Genomic DNA, 18,356 nt, shown 5'->3' on the forward strand with positions numbered 1-18,356 from the left:
GTAGAGAGTAATACAGTAGCTGCAGGAGACTGGGCATCTATCATCGGGCACAAAGGCAAAGAATTACAGAGGATATGCATTTTGAAATAAAGTTTTAAGGTCTGATTTAAACCTTACAAAGGACTCATCAAACCGTAGAGCAGAATGGAGGGTAATCACAGAGCAGGGCCTATCTATGGGTTCTGGGGGGGAGGGAAGGGAAGAAGGTTCTTGGGATAGATATAGGATGGGATAGGAGAAGATAATGGGCATTGGTGGTTATAAGAACACAGACCCCTCATGCATCTTGAGAATTGATGATCTGGGGGATGGGAAAACATGGGGGTATATTTATTATATCACAATGAAAATGAATAGCTGTTATTGTTTTAATACTCCAATGACTTAAGAGATGTTTCTTGCATAGTGTTGTCAAAGATTGTTAGTCTTTCTCATGTTGAATAAAAAAAGATATTTCACTAAAAATAGACGCTAACATGTCCATGCCAGTTCACCTGTGGAGTGGAGGAGTGGCCTAGTGGTTTCCACACTGGTTTTGATATCCAGAGGTGGCCGGTTGAAATCCCACTGCTGCTCCTTGTGATCTTGGGCAAGTCACTTAACCCTCCACTGCCTCAGGTATGAACTTAGATTGTGAGCCCTCCAGGGACAGAAATACCCAGTGTACCTGAATGTAACTCACCTTGAGCTACTACTGAAAAAGGTGTGAGCAAAATCTAAATAAATAAATGTTGAGAATATTAGCATACACACGTGTGTACATACCCACATACATGTCAGATATGCACTTATATGGTACTCTGTAAATACACATTTTACAGGTGGGCTTCCACATAGTCAGACTGGGCTGAAACATGGATGGGGCGCACATATCCCCAGGTAACTTATAGAATAGTATAAGTTATGAATGTATCACTGGACTTTAGGCATACATACCCCAGCTGTGTGGTATATACACACACACATAGCCAGTTACACTAATATTCTATAACAAAAGTAAGCGCCTATGTTCCTTTATAAAATATGCATCCTGTTTCTCACTACCACTAACCTCATCCCCCACCCCGTACCTTCAAACTGTCATTGGATTGCTTTTATGTTTCACTTTTATATTCTCATATTGTCATCTTTTGCTCATATTGCCCTGACCTTAGGAAGAAAGTTCTGGTCTTTAAAAGCTAGTATAAAGAACTAGATTCTATATATGGTGCCTGAAAAATCAGTGCTGAAAATATTAATGCCTAGGCATATTTTGTAAACCACATCTACATTTAGGCACAGTTTATAAAATACACCTAGCCGGTTTATAGAATATGCCTAGCTGCCATGCCTGCACCTAACTCTAGGCACGTCCATTTACGCCAAGTAAAACTTGATGTAAATATTGGCGTCTAAGGCGCAGAGCAGTGGTATTCTATAACAGTGCGTGTGGATTTTCGGAACACCCACAGTCCACCCATGGCCACGCCCCCTTGTTGGCAGCATTAGAATTTACACGCACCACTTTATAGAATACGCCTAGTAAGTTGTGTGCGTAAATTCTAATTAATGCCAATTAGTATCAGTAGTTGCTTGTTAAGTGGTGATTATCGGCGCTGATTGGCTTATTAAGTAATTGCACACGTAAATCTAGAATACGATTGGATTTCCACATGCATTTTCGGTCACGCTATATAGAATCTTAGGGAAAGGGGGAATTCTATGATAGTGCACCTGTCAGAAGGCGCATAGTCTAAAAATGAACCTTATGTGCCTGCTTTCCTTTGTAGAATAAGGGTGTAAACTGGTATATATGTGTGAATGCATTTAGGTGTGAGTACATGCACCTAAGTTCTGGTGATATGCACATAACTTACAGCATTCTATAAGCTGCGCGTGTAGATGTACACCTTGGACTAGATCTTCTAAATTGCACCTAAAAAATCAGCACTGAAAAAATGCTTAAGTGCTATTCTATAAGCCACGCCTAAAGTTAAGCACAGTTTAAAGAATAGTGCATAAGCGCAGGGGTCGTGTGTGCAAATGCCCATGCCTAAATTTCGGCACAGAACCCCCATATTCTATAATTGCATGCATAACTGGAATCCACGCCCATGATCCTCCCATTTCTGCACCTCTTTTCCTGGGACGGGTGTAAAATTTAGGCACAGATCACGCGCTTAAATTTACTGGTGTACATATTAATTGATTTCAATTAGCACCAATAATTGCTTGTTAGAAACCAATTATTGGTGCTAATTGGCTCATTCAGTTAAATTGCATACAAAAATTGGGCGCACACCCAAATATGTGCGTGCACTTTTTGGCGACTATTATAGAATCAGGGAGCTTGTCCATGCTCTGCCCCTAATTTACCTATGTGCATGCCCACCCATAAAATACCAGGTATTGCAGATATTTATTTATTAAGATTTATTTACCACCTTTTTGAAGGAATTCACTCAAGGCGGTGTACAGTAAGAATAGATCAAACATGAGCAGTAGGCAATTAGAGCAGTAAAAATATTCGAACAACAATACAAAGTATGGCATGGTATACTACTTCTAATGTTGTATTACCACGTGGTATTCAAATATTCTGCTTCAAACAACTGCTGCTGTTGTAAATCACACTTGTTTATTCTTACTTTTATTAAGAGGACCTCAAATCTTCCCGGCTTGGCTGTTCTATTCAGAACTAATTTGCATGATATTTTCTTACATGCGCTCAAGCTGTTTTCTGAAAGTATTTATTATCACCGGTCCTGTATTTGCTATCAAAATCTTTCAGAGGTCAGGATTCTAAATCACTGAAAAAAACTCCCACTCGGGAGAAAAACCAGTGATTCCTGCCCTCTGAAACACAGCTTCCCCTTGTACCAAGCAGAATATTTTCTGCAACTGATTCTGTCATACATTTACATTTAAATAGGGTTATACTACTTGCAATGACAACACAGTATGTACTAGAACATTATAATTGGTAGTGAGGGGTAAGGCAAAGTTGTAACATATAGATGAGTAAGAAAGTAGGAAGAATTAGAAAGTAAGGTGATTGATTTGAAGAAAGTTGCACGTGAGGTCAAAGAGATGGTTAAATATTATCTCAGCTAGGGTAGGAGTGGATAAACATGTCCCGCTGCAGTATGTATGTGCAGCCCAAGTCAATCCTTGTGTGTGTGAGTGAGACTAACAAGTTAGTTACTTCTTCCGTTAAAGATTTGGTTGAAGAGCCAAGCTTTCACCTGCTTCCTGAAGTAGAGATAGTCTTGTGTTAAGCGGAGCCTTTCAGGCAATGCATTCCAGAGTGTGGGAGCTACTCCGGAGAAGGCTCTCTTGCGGGTATCACATCGTGTAATGTCTTTTGGAGAGGGTGTAGTTAATGAAAGTCCTTGGGAGGACCTTAGTGGCCTTGGCGGTGTGTGGAGGATCATCCTATTCTTCAGATACTCGGGGCCATTTCCTTTCAGGGCCTTGAAGATCAGACATAGAGTTTTAAATTTAGCCCTGTATTGTACTGGTTAAGCGCATGTTGACAGAATAACACATATCTGACATGCACGCACCTGTGTGTATATGATAGTATTTGAAACTTTTTTATGCGGAACTAATATGTAAATCTTAGTGCCTTCTTCATAGAATTACTCTGAAAATGTATTGTTAGTCCAATAAAAAAAGGCATCATCTTGCTTTTCCTTTTTTTGTTTTGTTTTAGTTTTATTTATTATCTTTAAAGTGCACTAACACAGCAGCCACGCTTTTATCCAAGAGAAAGAGAAATGAATAGTGTGCAAGAGACCATGGTAAAAGAAGAAATCCTTTTTTTCCCCCCCAGATTAACTTTCTGATGGTGATTGAACATGCACAAAAGTGAGAAACAGGAGGTAGATCTGATCCAAGATAGCTGGAGGGAGAAATCCGATATTACTCAGGAAAAAGATGCAGACATGGAAAATGCAACCCAGATTAGGAATGCAGCGAGAATAGCAGTGGACCACAGGTTGAACCTTTTTGGATGGCAATGGAGACATGAAAGGCAGCAGTACAGAAGAGTGTCTACAATGATTAGATTGGAACCAGGCTGGGGTGGGGGAGGAAAAGAGAACAGTTTAACCTGATCTAAGGACCACAAGTGGAAGAACAACCTAGTGGTTGAAATAGCAGGCTGAGAAGCAAGGAAGCCAGTGTCCAAATCCTGCCTCTTCCACTGATTTTCCGTGTGACCTTGAGCAGGTCACGTCACCCACCATTGCCTCTGGTACAACTTAGACTGTAAGCACACTTGGGTATGGAAATAACTTGTGTACCTGAATGTAATTCACTTGATCTCAAATGTGGAAGAGGCTTTAATAAATCTAAACAAAGATTCAAATCCAGAGATTAGGGCGTTGTGCAGAAGATTTGAAAGTGCCCAAAGACTGATAGGAGTGGAGACAGGTTTGGTAGGTAGTTAGTGGGACCTTGCTTGCTGGCACTCAAGAAGCTGTTCAGTTTCTGAAAACTGAAATAAAAGGGCAGGACAACAGTTGGCCAAAATGTTGTTTTTATTGTTGTTGGGTTTTATTTTTTAGCTTAAGTGAGCGCAACTGTTTCAATACAGCTAGCGACAAAACCATTTTGGTCCTCCTTGATGTATGTGGTACAAAGCAGAATTCTCAATACCATTAGTAGACCTTCTAGGGGATCAGATATGGGGGGGGGGGGCTAAGGGAGGGTTTGATGTAATTTAAAAAAACAAAACATGGTTTTGTTTGATATTTTATAAGGTACCATGAAAGTGAATTTTTCTTAATGTATTTTAGTTATACAAATTTGAGAATTTGTATGTTACTTGAACAGAGTTGTCAACTTTCTGTTATCTGAATAACATTTTCAATAAACTATTTCTAAAAGAACAATAACTATTATATTGCTAAAGTTAGAATCCTGATTGAAAGTCTGCCTATACAAATAGAGTACTTAAAGACAACCTGCTTTCTGGTAATTCTTCTTACTTAGGAAATAGTGGGGGAGGGGAGGGGGTGTACCAACCTGCGGGCAGATAGTGGTTTGGTCAGGTGTGAATCTTTTCTTAGCTTTCAGTCATTTGATGTGAGCCAGAGTTTTATTGCCCTTATTGTGAGGAGTGAAAGGGGTGGAGGGTTTCCCTGGCAGAATAGATGGTGAGTAAGAAGAGCTTGTCTGATCCCCTTGGTGCAGGGCATGCTTCTCATTCTCTTGTGGAGAGGATTGTGGCTTTCTTGCTTTCCGGGTCATGCACAAGTCATTCTCCCTGGACATGCCTTAGTGTTGTAATTCATGGTGCTTCAAGCTAACAAAAAGCTTGAAAAGCTTCATCATTGCTTCACATTAGCCAGTCCCCATGTTATGCTGTTCCAGTATAAAAGTTTGGGTGTGGAAAATGCTTGATGACAACTTCCCTTGAAAAAGCAGCTGTCTGCAAAAGAAGTTAACCCCGGACTTGCAGTCATTCTAAGACAGAATGAGAAAAGTAAATTTAATGGAGAAGTTAACCGATTTATTCAATGATAAGATACAATCTCCAGAAACTGGGAACCCTTCTTAGACAACACGAGTTCTGTGGGATCTTCATTTGGAGTAATGTCTCCACATGGGTTAAGTGTGTGCATATTATGATAGGAATGGACCTCACTCCTCTGTCAGGGTATGTTGTATATAATCTCAATCTCTCAAATTCACTGCTAATGTTCACCTCAACTCTTGCATTGTTCCAGAGATTCTAGATTCATGTGCACCCTGATTCTGCTTATAGACTAGTGGCAGTTACACATGTAACAAAGAATGAGCTGTTAATTGAGGTTAACAAGCAATAATTGGCTATAATTGCTTTTAATTAGCACTAACTAGCAGTTACGTCCATAACCACCATTAGTTGGTATTCTACGAAATGTGCACACAAAATCCATAGCATGCAGCCATAAGGCAGCATGGACCTGAGAGAGGCATGGGTGGGTCAGGGGCATGTCTAGCACTTAGGTATGTGGGTTATAGAATACTGGCAGTTACGTTTCTAACTGCCTACAGTTAGGCACGAGCATTTACACCAGCCACTAATCTATGGTGAGCGCTCGCGCCTAGTTACGTAACTGTGGACTTATGCCAGAATTTTATGATGGCAATTACATGCATGGGGGTGAATTCTATATATGGTGCAAAAAAGCACTATTCTATAAGCTGCGCTTAAAGTTAGGTGCAGTTTATAGAATATTGCTTAAGCGTAGGGGTTGTGCATCAACTTAGGCGCCACCATTTGCACCAACGAAAACATGTTGCAGATTTTAAGCATATTGCCCCAGTTGCGCGTGAAACCACACCCATGCTCCACCCCAAAACACCCATGACCTCCCAGTTCCGCCCCCGCGTTGTTGGGCTGTGCATAAAATCCACACCTAAATTTACCCATGTAAATACTAATTAAATCTAATTAGTTCCAGTAATTGCTTGTTATAAAGCCAGTTATTGGCACTAATTGGCTCCTTATTCAATTAAGTTGTGCACGCAATTTTTGGCAACTTTTATAGAATTATGGGGATAACTGCCATTATAGAAGTCACGCTTAAAACACATCATCCTAGCGCCTAACTTTAGGCAACCTTTTGACAATTACCCCCATAGTGTAATTATTTTATTTGCAAACCACTTTGATCTGCCTGCTGGCAAAAGTGGTATATCAACACTAAGGGGCCGATGCTCAAAAGTCCCTGTTAAAAACTGTCTCCGTTTAGATCGTTGGTAGAAGTCACCGATTTTGAAATAGCGAACGATGCACAATCGCATGCAGATGAGATTCACGTAAACTTAGCAAGCAGCTCGGTAGGGAAAGTGCCTACCACATGTATAGATCAGTCTCTCAGTAAGTGTCCATGTTCTGCACATGCCCAGGAATCTCGCTGCTGTACTCTCTCCTTTCCCCTGCAGTACTTGCTGGCTTCACTGTCCCCCTGTCTCCTTTCACCTGCAATGCTCTGATTCTAGCGCCAACTTCTGCATCTTACTTGCCTTTCCTCAGGCTGCCCCCGATGATTTTCGCTTAGGAATCTCCTCCTTGCTGAAAGCCCTCCCTCCACCTGACATCATAGGGGCTTCCCTCCAGCTGATCGACTCTCTATTTGTTTTTCCACCTCCTCAGCTGACATTATAGGGGCTTGCTCCAGCCGCTTGGCTGTCTGCTTGTTTCTTCACCCTCCCCTCCCCCCAGCTGACATCATAGGGGCTTTCCCCAACCAATTGGCTGTCTGCTTGTTTTTCCGCCCCCTCAGCTGACATTATAGGGGGTTTCTCCAGCCACTTGACTGTCTGCTTGTTTCTCCACCCCCCCTCGACATCATAGGGGCTTTCCCCAGCCGATTGACCATCCACACACACACCCCCCAGCTGACATCATAGGGGCTTTCCCTCAGCCAATTGACTGTGTGCCCCTATGATGTGAACTGGGAGGTGACACAGACCTCACAAAACATTTTGCATGTCAAAGGTAGGCGCTCCTTTCTGTGAATCGCTCCGAAACGACTGTGCATCGCTCGGAATGCTCATTTTAATGCTTATCATCTCGTAATACATTTGCATAGGATTATCATTGCCTGCTACCATGATCGGTAAGATGGATGCAGAACCCCTTTGTGTATTACTCGCTAAATAACATGTATGCTAAACTGGATAGAACCAGTCAAAATCGGACATTCCTAGCATGGTAAGCGTTGTGCATCGGCCCCTAAATAAACATAAATATAATATTCACAGACAACATTTCAAGAGGTGCCTGGAAGTTTTTTTTTAAATCAGGCCAGTGCTTCTCTTTCCTCACTTCCTACATAAGTATTGCCACACTGGGACAGACCAAAGGTCCATCAAGCCCAGCATCCTGTTTCCAACAGTGGCCAATCCAGATCACAAATACCTGACAAGATCCTAAAACATATCCCAGAAGTAAGCAGTGGATTTTCCCTAAGTCCATTTAAATAATGGTCTATGGGCTTTTCCTTTAGGAAGCCGTCCAAACCTTTTTTAAGCTCCGCTAAGCTAACCGCTTTACCACATTCTCTGGCAACAAATTCCAGAGTTTAATTACACGTTGAGTGAAGAAAACATTTCTCCGATTCGTCTTAAGTTTACTACTTTGTAGCTTGGGAGGACCTTTGGGAGAGGGCTGAGGAGGCTTGTATTGTATGTAAGCTACTGATTGGTCAGAGTATTCTTTTTAAAAGCTAAATCGCTTTGTTCCACAACTGTATTTGGGGAAGATATGGGAGAGGATGGAATGGAGACGGGTGTATTTGGGATTGGGGAGGGGATTGCTTTAAAGATGTTTGGGACTGCAGTGTTTACTGTTTAGTGACTCTTTTATTGTTTTATTACTAGTAAAACAATTTACGATACAGGGTGGGAAGGGGGGAGGACAGTTAGGGGGTTGAATTGATGACTGTAAAGGAAAACATTTTAGCAGTATTAATTTATCTGTTTGGTGGCAGAATGTTTAAGTGCCTTTGCCCTCCCCACTGCCAGTTCATCTGAATATGATGTGCCTATTTTAGGGGCCCTTTTTACAAAGATGTGTAAGGGCCTACACGCGTGCAGTACATGACAAATCAGCATTACCGCCTGGCGGTAATTCTGAGTGAGTTTGGCACGTGCCGAAAACCTGCGGTAGAAAATAGTCTGTTTTCTACTGCTGGGGCATTCCCGGTGGTAATCCAGCACGTTACTCACGCCGGATGGTTACTGCACAGGTAACACATGAGCCCATACTGCTAAGTCAACGGGTGGCGTTAAGGGCTGAAGCCGAAAATAGACGTGCACTGGTTTTCATTTTGCAGCATGTCCATTTCCTGTCCCAAAAAAGCCCCCTTTTTTCCAGACGCGGTGGAGAAATGGTCCAGCACATGTCCAATACACGTGCCCATACTACCAAAGGCCACTTTTTCTTGCCCCTTTGTAAACGGGCCCCTTAGTGAGTTAAATAGGCCAGTAGTGGTGCTGAAAGTACATGCATATGCAGTTTGCTATCTGCTGGCAGACACACAACTTGTTTTGAATATCAGGCCTATAGAAACACAGAAATTGCTGACAGTAAAAGGGACACTGGATTCACTCGGTTGGCCCATTTCTGCATTATAATATTGATTGGAGTGAGTTTCAGAAGAGTAGGTTACGGAGACCTTCCCCAATACTTGATGGTAACATTCATCAGCATATTGTTTGTGCCTCTATACACTCGAGCTGTCTGTGAGTCCCAAGTAAAACTGGTATTGCAATGAGTGGAAGTCTTGCTGGATCTGTATTCTGCCAGAATGGTGTGAGATGGGAGCTGGCCAGCCCATGTGATCTTATACTGACTGAGTTCCTCTCTGCTGTCCCTGTCCTTGCAGACCGTATATCTGGATGATGCTGTCTCTTCCTTTGTCCAAATCAGAGGGTCAGTTCCACTGTTCTGGGAGCAGCCGGGCCTCCAGGTAAGCCAACCAGAAGATATTTTTCACCTTATGCTATGCTGGAATTGAATGGCTTGTTATGGTTGCTGCTTGACCCTGGCTCTCTACTGACCTCTTGCTTGGGAGGTATCCCCTATTTTTAATATTTCATTTTATACTTGTGCCTGAGAAGTGTCTGAAGGTGCCTGCAGGTTTTGCATCATTGCTTACGTAGATGAGGACTGAAATTGATTGAATGGAGCAAAACTGGGATTATGTAGGCCTGGTTCAGATGTCATAAAGTACCTTCTCTTTCATGAGCACGCAGTTATGGAATGCATTACTCACAGACCTGAAAACAATTGAGGAAATAACTAACTTTCGCAAATCTCTGAAGACATACTTCTTCAACAAGGCCTACAAAGAGAACCTATAGCCCAATAATCCACTCCACCAATCCATCCAGTTATGAAAGTCCACCTTCCAAACTTACCCGCCCAATCACTTCCTTCTTCTTCCCCTTACTTAATCTCTACATATTAATAATTGTATCTGATATCCTGGAATAACTATATCATTTCTAAACTATGAAGCCACATTGAGCCTGCAAATAGGTGGGAAAATGTGGGATACAAATGCAATAAATAAATAAACTCCTTTTCCACCATGTCCAATGTCTCCCCCACTCTCCTCTACCACCCGGCCTCCTCTCCAGTGTTGTCTGCCGATCTCTCCTTCTACCCACCTCCTCTCCAGCATCGTCTGCCGATCTCTCCTTCCATCCACCTCCTCTCTAGTGTCTTCCTCCGATCTCTCCTACCTGCCTTCTCACCAGCGTCTTTCCCCGATCTCTCCTTTCACATGCCCTCCTCTTCACTGTCTGTGGTAGAAATAAAATTTTTTGCACGAGGCCTGGGAGATCCAGTGCACTCTCAGCTTCTTTTGGTTCCACCCCTCTGATGCAAGTTTTGAAGTCATCGGACGTGGCATTAGCAGATTACTGAGGAGGTGCATGAGTCCCGAGGCCCATGCTGCCATATTCTTTATGCCACTGCTATCCTTTTTGGATAAAGGGTGGGATAGGGAAGAGGAAGAGCAGGTGTTAGCTGCTTGTGTCCCAGATACTGGGATTGGGGGAGGAACATGGTGGTGGCTGTGAAGGGCAAATCCAGTGAGGCAAGCTTTTAGTGCCCATACACATGGGCGCTCTGAGCCCTTGTCCCACTGGCCCTGGTTTCCCTATTCTTTTCTCTCCAGTGTCCAGCATATCCTCTCTCCCAACCCAAAATGGTCTGCCATTTTTCTTCTTCCTTCCTTTCCCCATGTGCTCCTGCATATCTCCCCCCCTTCTCTCTCTCTTCCTTCCCTATCCCAACATTGTCCCTTCTTGCCACCCCCCCTGCAGTCTGCCTCCTCCCCTCAGACCTGCTCTTTGTCTCCTATCCCTTCTTCCTGATGTCCAGCATATCCCCTCTCCCAATCCAAAACTGTCTGCCATCTTTCTTCTCCCTCCCTTGCCCCACATGTCCAGCATCTCCCTCTTTATCTCCTCCTTCCTCATCCAGCTTTATCCATTCTTGCCCATCCCCAATCTACTCCTTTCCCTCAGACCTGTTCTCTTTCTTTAGCTCCTTCCCACTGCAGCGCGGTGAGCAAGAACTAGAAACGATGAGTGCAGACCCTCATGCTATACCACTTCCAGCCGGGTTCTGCTGGAACCGCCTCCACAGCAGCAGGAAGTGCATCAGAAGGGGTGGTCTAGTAGAGCCTAACTGGAAGTGCTGCAGCACAGGACTCTGCACCGGCTGTTTTTAGTTCCTGCTCACCGCTGCTGCACTGGAAGAAGCCATGGGACTAGGACAGGTTTGAAGGGAGTGAGCAGATGCGCGGGGGGAGGGGGCAAGATGGAACAAATCAGATGGAGAAGCAGTTCAGAGAGAGAGAAAGATACTGGTAAGCGTCAGGCAGAGATGGATAGTGAGGAACTCGGTCCAGCAGCATTTGGGGAGGAAAATGCCCCCGTCCCCCCCAAACTACATCCATGATTCAGAGCCTTAAATTCCCCTGTCAATATTCAGCCCACAGGGGTCAGCCTTTTGTTAAAGTGCCACAGACAGAATTAGCCCCAGTCTCTTAGGAAGAGAGCGGGTTGGGCTAGGTGAGAAACAGGGAGAGCTGGGTGGAAGAGAGACTGGGAGAGATGGACAAGTGAAAAGAGGGCGACAAAACAGTAGAATTTTATGGTTTATAGTGGGATAGAAAACCCAGATCTTGGTTAAGTCCTGTCTGATGGGTGTCAAAATACTTCATCATTTTGACTTGAAAGGTCTTATATTCCTGGATTGTTTTAAAATTTCCATTTAGTATTCTCACTATAAAATCATTGATACAGTGCTCTGGTTTTGTAAAGTGCTGTCCCACAGAGGTGACACCCTAGTTGGCATTGTCCTTATTGGAGCACACGATCTGGTGCAGGAGGTAATGATGCTAGGGCCGCTTGATAACAGTGATCATAATATGATCACATTTGATATCAGCTTTGAAGTAAGTATACACAGGAAATCCAATACGTTAGCATTAAACTTTCAAAAAGGAGACTATGATAAAATGAGAATGGTGAAAAACAAAACTTAGAGAAGCAGCTGCAAAGGTCAAAAATTTACATCAGGTGTGGATGCTGTTCAAAAATACTATCCTGAAAGCTCAGGCCAAATATATTCTGTGTATTAAAAAAGGAGGAAGGAAGATCAAACGACAGCCGGCATGGTTAAAAAGTGAAGAGAAGGAAGCTATTAGAGCTAAAAGAAAATCCTTAAGAAAATGGAAGAAGGATCCAACTAAAAAAAAAAAAAAAGAAACAACTTAAGGAATGGCAAGTCAAATGCAAAGTGCTGATAAGGAACTCAAAGAGAGACTTTGAAAAAAAGATTGCGTTGGAGGCAAAAACATATAGTAAAATTCTTTTTAGGTATATTCAAAGCAAGAAGCCGGCAAAAGAATCGGATGGACTGCTAGATGACCGAGGGGTAAAAGGGTCACTCAAGGAAGACAAAGCCATAGCAGAGAGATTCGGTCTTCACAGAGGAAGGTTTGGGAGAGATACTGGTGCCAGATGGTATTCAAAGGTGACAAGTCAGAAAAACTGAATGAAATTTCTATAAACCTGGAGGATGTAATGGCGCAATTTGACAAAGTGAAGAGTAGCAAATTGCCTGGACCATATTGTATTCATCCCAGAGTACCAATAGAATTGAAAAATAAACTTGCAGAACTATTGTTAGTAATATGTGATTTATCTTTAAAATCAAGCATGGTACCAGAAGATTGGAGGGTGGCCAATGTAACGCCGAATTTTAAAAAAGGTTCCAGAGGTGATCCAGGAAATTATAGACCGGTAAGTCTGACGTTGGTGCCGGTAAAAATGGTAGAGACTATTATAAAGAACAAAATTACAGAGCATATTCAAAAGCATGGATTAATGAGAGAAAGCCAACATGGATTTAGTGAAGAGAAATCTTACCTCACCAATCTATTACATGTCTTTGAAGGGGTGAAGAAACATGTGAGTAAAGGTGAGATGGTCGATATTGTGTATCTGGATTTTCAAAAGGCATTTGACAAAGTACCTCATGAAAGACTCCAGAAGAAATTGGAGAGCCATGGGATAGGAGATAGTGTCCTATTGTGGATTAAAACCTGGTTAAAAGATAGAAGACAGAAAGTAGGGTTAAATGGTCAGTATTCTCATGGAGAAGGGTAGATAGTTGGATTCCCCAGGGGTCTGTGCTGGGACTGTTGCTTTTTAACATATTTATAAATGATCTAGTGATGGGAGTAACTAGTGAGGTAATTAAATATACTGACAACACAAAGTTATTCAAAGTTGTTAAATTGCGATAGGATTGTGAAAAATTACAAGAGAACCTTACAAGACTGGGAGACTGGGCATCCAAATGGCAGATGACGTTTAATGTGAGCAACTGCAAAGTGATACACATGGGAAAGAGGAACCCAAACTATAGCTATGTTATGCAAGGTTGTACATTAGGAGTCGCCGACCAGGAGAGTGATGTAGGCGCCATCGTTGCTCAGTGTGCGGCAGTGGTTAAGAAAGCAAATAGAATTTTAGGTATTATTAGGAAAGGAATGGAAAACAAAAATGAAGATGCTATAATGCCTTTGTATCGCACCATGGTGCGACTGCACCGCAAATATTGTGTGCAATTCTGGTCACTGCATCTCAAAAAAGATAAGGAGGGGCATAATCGAACGCGAACGCCCATTTGTAAAAACGTCCATCTCCGAGAATGGGTCCGTGAAGGGGCGGACCGAATCGTATTTTTGAAAAAAATGGACGTTTATCTTTAGGTTCGAAAATACGGTTTGTGCCAGGCAAATGCATAAGATTTGGGCGTTTTTTGAGCTAGGCATTTTCATTTTTCAGCGATAATCAAAACCAAAGCGCCCCAGCTCAAAACGAACAAATCCAAGGCATTTGGTCGTGGGAGGGGCCAGCATTGGTAGTGTACTGGTCCCCCTGAGATGCCTCTATGCTAGCCTCAAATATCATCCCAAGCTCCATGACAGCAGTATGCAGGTCCCCCGAGCAAATTTAGTTTAATTGGTGCTGCCCGGACCCATGCAGAAAGCAAAAATCGGAAGGAAAAAAAAAACATGCAAGTGCAGTTGGGGACGTCCAAATTAAAAAATAGTAAAAGGGAGATTTGAACCAGCCACCTTCTGATTCCCAGGCCAGCACTGCACCACATGAATCAGTTGTTTAGATGTCCTTCCCTTTCCATTAAGTCCTTCCAAGTTTCTGTCAGCCAAACACAGCTGTTTAGCTGACATGATGTCAGCTAAAGGAGCTGTGATTGGCTGACAGAAACTTAGAGGGACTTAATGGAAAGGGAAGGACGTCTAAACAACTGATTCATGTGGTGCAGTGCTTAGAGCACTGGCCTGGGAATCAGAAGGTGGCTGGTTCAAATCTCCCTTTTACTATTTTTTAATTTGGATGTCCCCAACTGCACTTGCATGTTTTTTTTTTCCTTCCGATTTTTGCTTTCTGCATGGGTCCGGGCAGCACCAACTAAACTAAATTTGCTCGGGGGACCTGCATACTGCTGTCATGGAGCTAGGGATGATATTTGAGGCTGGCATAGAGGCTGGAAAAAAAAGTTCCGGTTTTTTTGGTGGGAGGAGGTTAGTGACCACTGGGGGAGTCAGGGGAGGTCATCCCCGATTCCCTCCGTTGGTCATCTGGTCATTTAGGGCACTTTTTTGGGACCTCTTCATGAAAAAACAGGGTCCAGAAAAAGTGTCCTAAATTCTGGCTAAAAACGCCTTTATTTTTTCGATTATCGGCCGAGCTCGCCCATCTCTCCTCAGTCGATAACCACGCCCCAGTCCCGCCTTTACCATGCCTCCAACACGCCCCCATCAACTTTATGCGTTCCCGCGACGGAGTGCAGTTGGAAATTCCCAAAATCGGCTTTCAATTATACCGATTTGGGCACCCACAAGAGAAAGACGTCCATCTCCCGATTTAGGTCGGAATTTGGGCGTTTTTCTCTTTCGAAAATAAGCTGGATAGTGGAATTAGAAAAGGTACAGAGAAGGGTAACCACTGCAGACCTTTGAGGATCAAAGTGATTAAGTGGGAGGAGTTTGCAAACTATATTTATTACATTTATATCCTGCATTATCTAAACGTTTAAGCGGGTTACAATAAAACATTCACAATCTTAAAACTATAACAAGTCACTAAAAGAGAACGAAAAGAATCTCGGATTCATAAAATACCGGTAAGTCTTTTGTCACAGCACATCAAGTAGCTGATTTAATCACCATACAGAATCATATTAACCACAGCTTTTATTAATATCAAATGCTTATCAGAATAGGTGGGTCTTAATTTGTTTCCCGAAGATTGTTCCACGTTGTAGGACCAGCAACATAAAACATGTGCAAGCGATCCTCCTCTAGGTAGACTTGGTAGTATGATGGGACATCATGTAAAGCACTCGTATGCTCAGGAATGAAATATAAATTGAAGTGGAAAAGTAGGGTCTGAATACTGACATTTCGTTTTACTGAAAAGGAAGTGTTCAAAAAACTTTTGGCTAGTAGTGCTGCTTTAAGACCTGCCTACAGATTGTGACTGTTCTAAAGAACCCCAAATGAAGGAACATTTTTAGGGGTTAGGTTTAGCAGGTCCCTGAAGTTTCCTGTTTCATCTTCACTTGGCATGGTGAGGCATGGTTTTTGGTTGGGAGGAACTTCAGCTGGCATGGACCTGAAAACTTCATGGCTTCCTGCTGCTGGCACTTTGAAGAAGCCATGGACTGCCTTCTCTCTGCTCTGCTTTCATGAGCTGCACACATTTCCTGTGTAGTGGTATCATCCTGTTTCGTATTCATCCTAGTAACCAGAGATCCCTTTGTACTGTCTCTTTTCTTTCTTTTTAAGGTCGGATCTCATCACCTGAAGTTGACCCGAGGCCTAGAAGCCAACGCTCCAGCTTTTGATAGGTAGGCTGAAGCTACAATCAGTGACCGCTAAGTCGGTTTCATTCCCAGCTGCATAATCTCTAGTCATTTGCTATGGGGCTTCATTACAATCAAAAACTGCAGTGACCGTGTTCATAAGAGCAAAATCTAACAATTTATCACTAACTGCTGTGTGTCTGCCCCCTCTGGCCTCCCAACACTGGAGACCAGTGTAGGTGTAGTTGACATTAAGTGAGTACAAAAAAACAAGCACTTCTTTGATAAACTAGTGAAAAAGCATTAGATTTTGAAGTGCTGTAGGAACAGTAGACACTTAAGGATTTTTTTCTAGTTCTGTATTGTACAATGTCTTTCAGTAGTGGTGCTTAGAGGCCATAGCAGAGAAGAATATTGGTTACTATGGAGAGTATTGATTGCCATGCAGGACAAGCTTAGCACACTGATGCATGTGGTCTGAATTGGAACTTCTTAAGTGTAGTTACTAACCAACAATAGATACTGTACAAAGGAGTGGAGGAGTGGCCTAGTGGTTAGGGTGGTGGACTTTGGTCCTGGGGAACTGAGGAACTGAGTTCGATTCCCGGCACAGGCAGCTCCTTGTGACTCTGGGCAAGTCACTTAATCCTCCATTGCCTGCTGCATTGAGCCTGCCATGAGTGGGAAAGCGCAGGATACAAATGTAACAAAAATAAATAAGTAAAAACAGGTATGTTCTTGCACATTCACACTTGTCTGTCTTTAAATTAAAACTGTGTGGGTGCAATAGGTAAATCTACCCTTCCCTACTACTTAGCATTTCTATAGCGCTACTAGGGTTACGCAGCGCTGTACAAGTTAAAACATGGGGAAGGACAATCCCTGCTCAAGAGATCTAAAGGTAACAAACTATGTAGTCAGTGTATCATGAATGGGGAAGGTGGTTAGGCGCCAAAAGCAAGGGAGAAGAGATGGGTTTTGAGTAAGGACTTGAAGATGGGCAGGGAGGGCGCATGGCGTATGGGCTCGGGGAGTCTGTTCCAGGCATAAGGTGATGCGAGGCAGAAGGGACGGAGTCTGGAGTTAGCAGTGGTGGAGAAGGGTACAGATAGGAGTGATTTGTCCTGAGAGCGGAGGTTACGGGTGGGGACATAGGGGGAGAGGAGGGTAGAGAGGTAATGGGGGGGCTGCAGATTGAGTGCATTTGAAGGTCATTAGGAGAAGCTTGAACTGAATACGGTAGCGAATCGGTAGCTAGTGAAGCGACTTGAGGAGAGGGGTGATATGAGAGTATCGGTTCACGCGGTAGATAAGATGTGCAGCGGAATTTTGGACAGATTGAAAGGGGGATAGGTGGCTAAACGGAGACCAGCAAGGAGGAGGTTGCAATAGTCAAGACGAGAGGTAACGAGTGAGTAGATGAGGGTTCGGGTGGTCTGTTCAGAGAGGAATGGGCGGATTTTGCTAATATTATAGAAGTCTCATTGACTTACACTGTAGGGCTGCCAAGTGCTAGAACCCAGCTTCCATATTGGGTAATTATCAGAAAGTGCTGTGCTCTACTAGGGATGGTGCAATCTACTGTGAAAACTGTGTGCTTGCACAGGTTGGTAGCTCCAGGAAGGCAGCCAGGTAGCATTGCAGAGAGAGCTAGCCAGATCTGTCCTTGGCAGTGTGGTGATAGGAATTCTGGCAGCTGGAACTTAGGGAAGATTTGCAACAAAAACAACAAAACAAAAGGAACTTCAGAGCCTTGGAACATATGCACACGCAGAAGAGCTGCATCATCCCTGCCCTTTGGAAGGGTGGGGACAGAGGATCTTCAGCATGTGTGTATGTTAAAAGGCCCCATGTATCCTTTTTCTTTTTAGAATTGATTCTGGTGTGCTGCAGGCCCCTGTACAATGTCCCGCCTGCACAGAAACAGGAAGTTACATCAGAGGTGGCAGGGCACCGTACAGGGAAAGCCCCAATATTGGCAGAGGCAGTTCGCTTGAATCACAGCTGGTGCAGGTGATAGAGGCCAAATGGGAAGACCTGGGGACAGGAATAGAGGTGAGGAACAGACTCTGGAGTCATGAGGGTGGGGGTTAGAAATGCCAGACTCGGGAGCACAGGGTGCAGAGAAGGAATTGGGGGGAGAGAGAGAGAGACACTGGCTGGATCAAGTTTGTAGTCTCTAAACATGGGGGGATGGGAGAATATGCTGGACCCATTTGGGGTGGTTGGGAAAGGTTGAGTGAGAAGCTTGAATTGTCAAGAGTTAGGTGGGTTGGGGAGAGAGAGAAAGTTTAGACCCTTGGGGGAGGGAGGGAGATGGAGATGTGCTGGACCTGGGAGGGAGAAAGATGAAGATGTGCTGGATCTGGAGGGGGAGGGAAAGGAGGAAGAAAGATTGAGATTTGCTGGATCTGGGTGAGGGGGCAGGAAAAATGAAGATGTGCTAGACCTGCCAGGAAAA

The 18,356-nt window shown here is 43.4% G+C and overlaps 1 protein-coding gene across 1 annotated transcript in view; it reads left to right on the forward strand.

The window, feature by feature from the left end:
* Positions 1-18,356, forward strand: part of SYNJ2 (synaptojanin 2) — a 234,492-nt gene that overhangs the window by 124,528 nt on the left and 91,608 nt on the right. Inside the window, exons 5-6 of the mRNA XM_030198406.1 lie at positions 9,366-9,449; positions 15,879-15,940. Of these exons, the coding sequence (XP_030054266.1) occupies positions 9,366-9,449; positions 15,879-15,940 (146 nt within the window). The remainder of the gene's footprint in view (positions 1-9,365; positions 9,450-15,878; positions 15,941-18,356) is intronic.

The sequence above is a fragment of the Microcaecilia unicolor genome, chromosome 3 (genome assembly GCF_901765095.1).
Source record: "Microcaecilia unicolor chromosome 3, aMicUni1.1, whole genome shotgun sequence".
Classification (NCBI taxonomy): domain Eukaryota; kingdom Metazoa; phylum Chordata; class Amphibia; order Gymnophiona; family Siphonopidae; genus Microcaecilia; species Microcaecilia unicolor.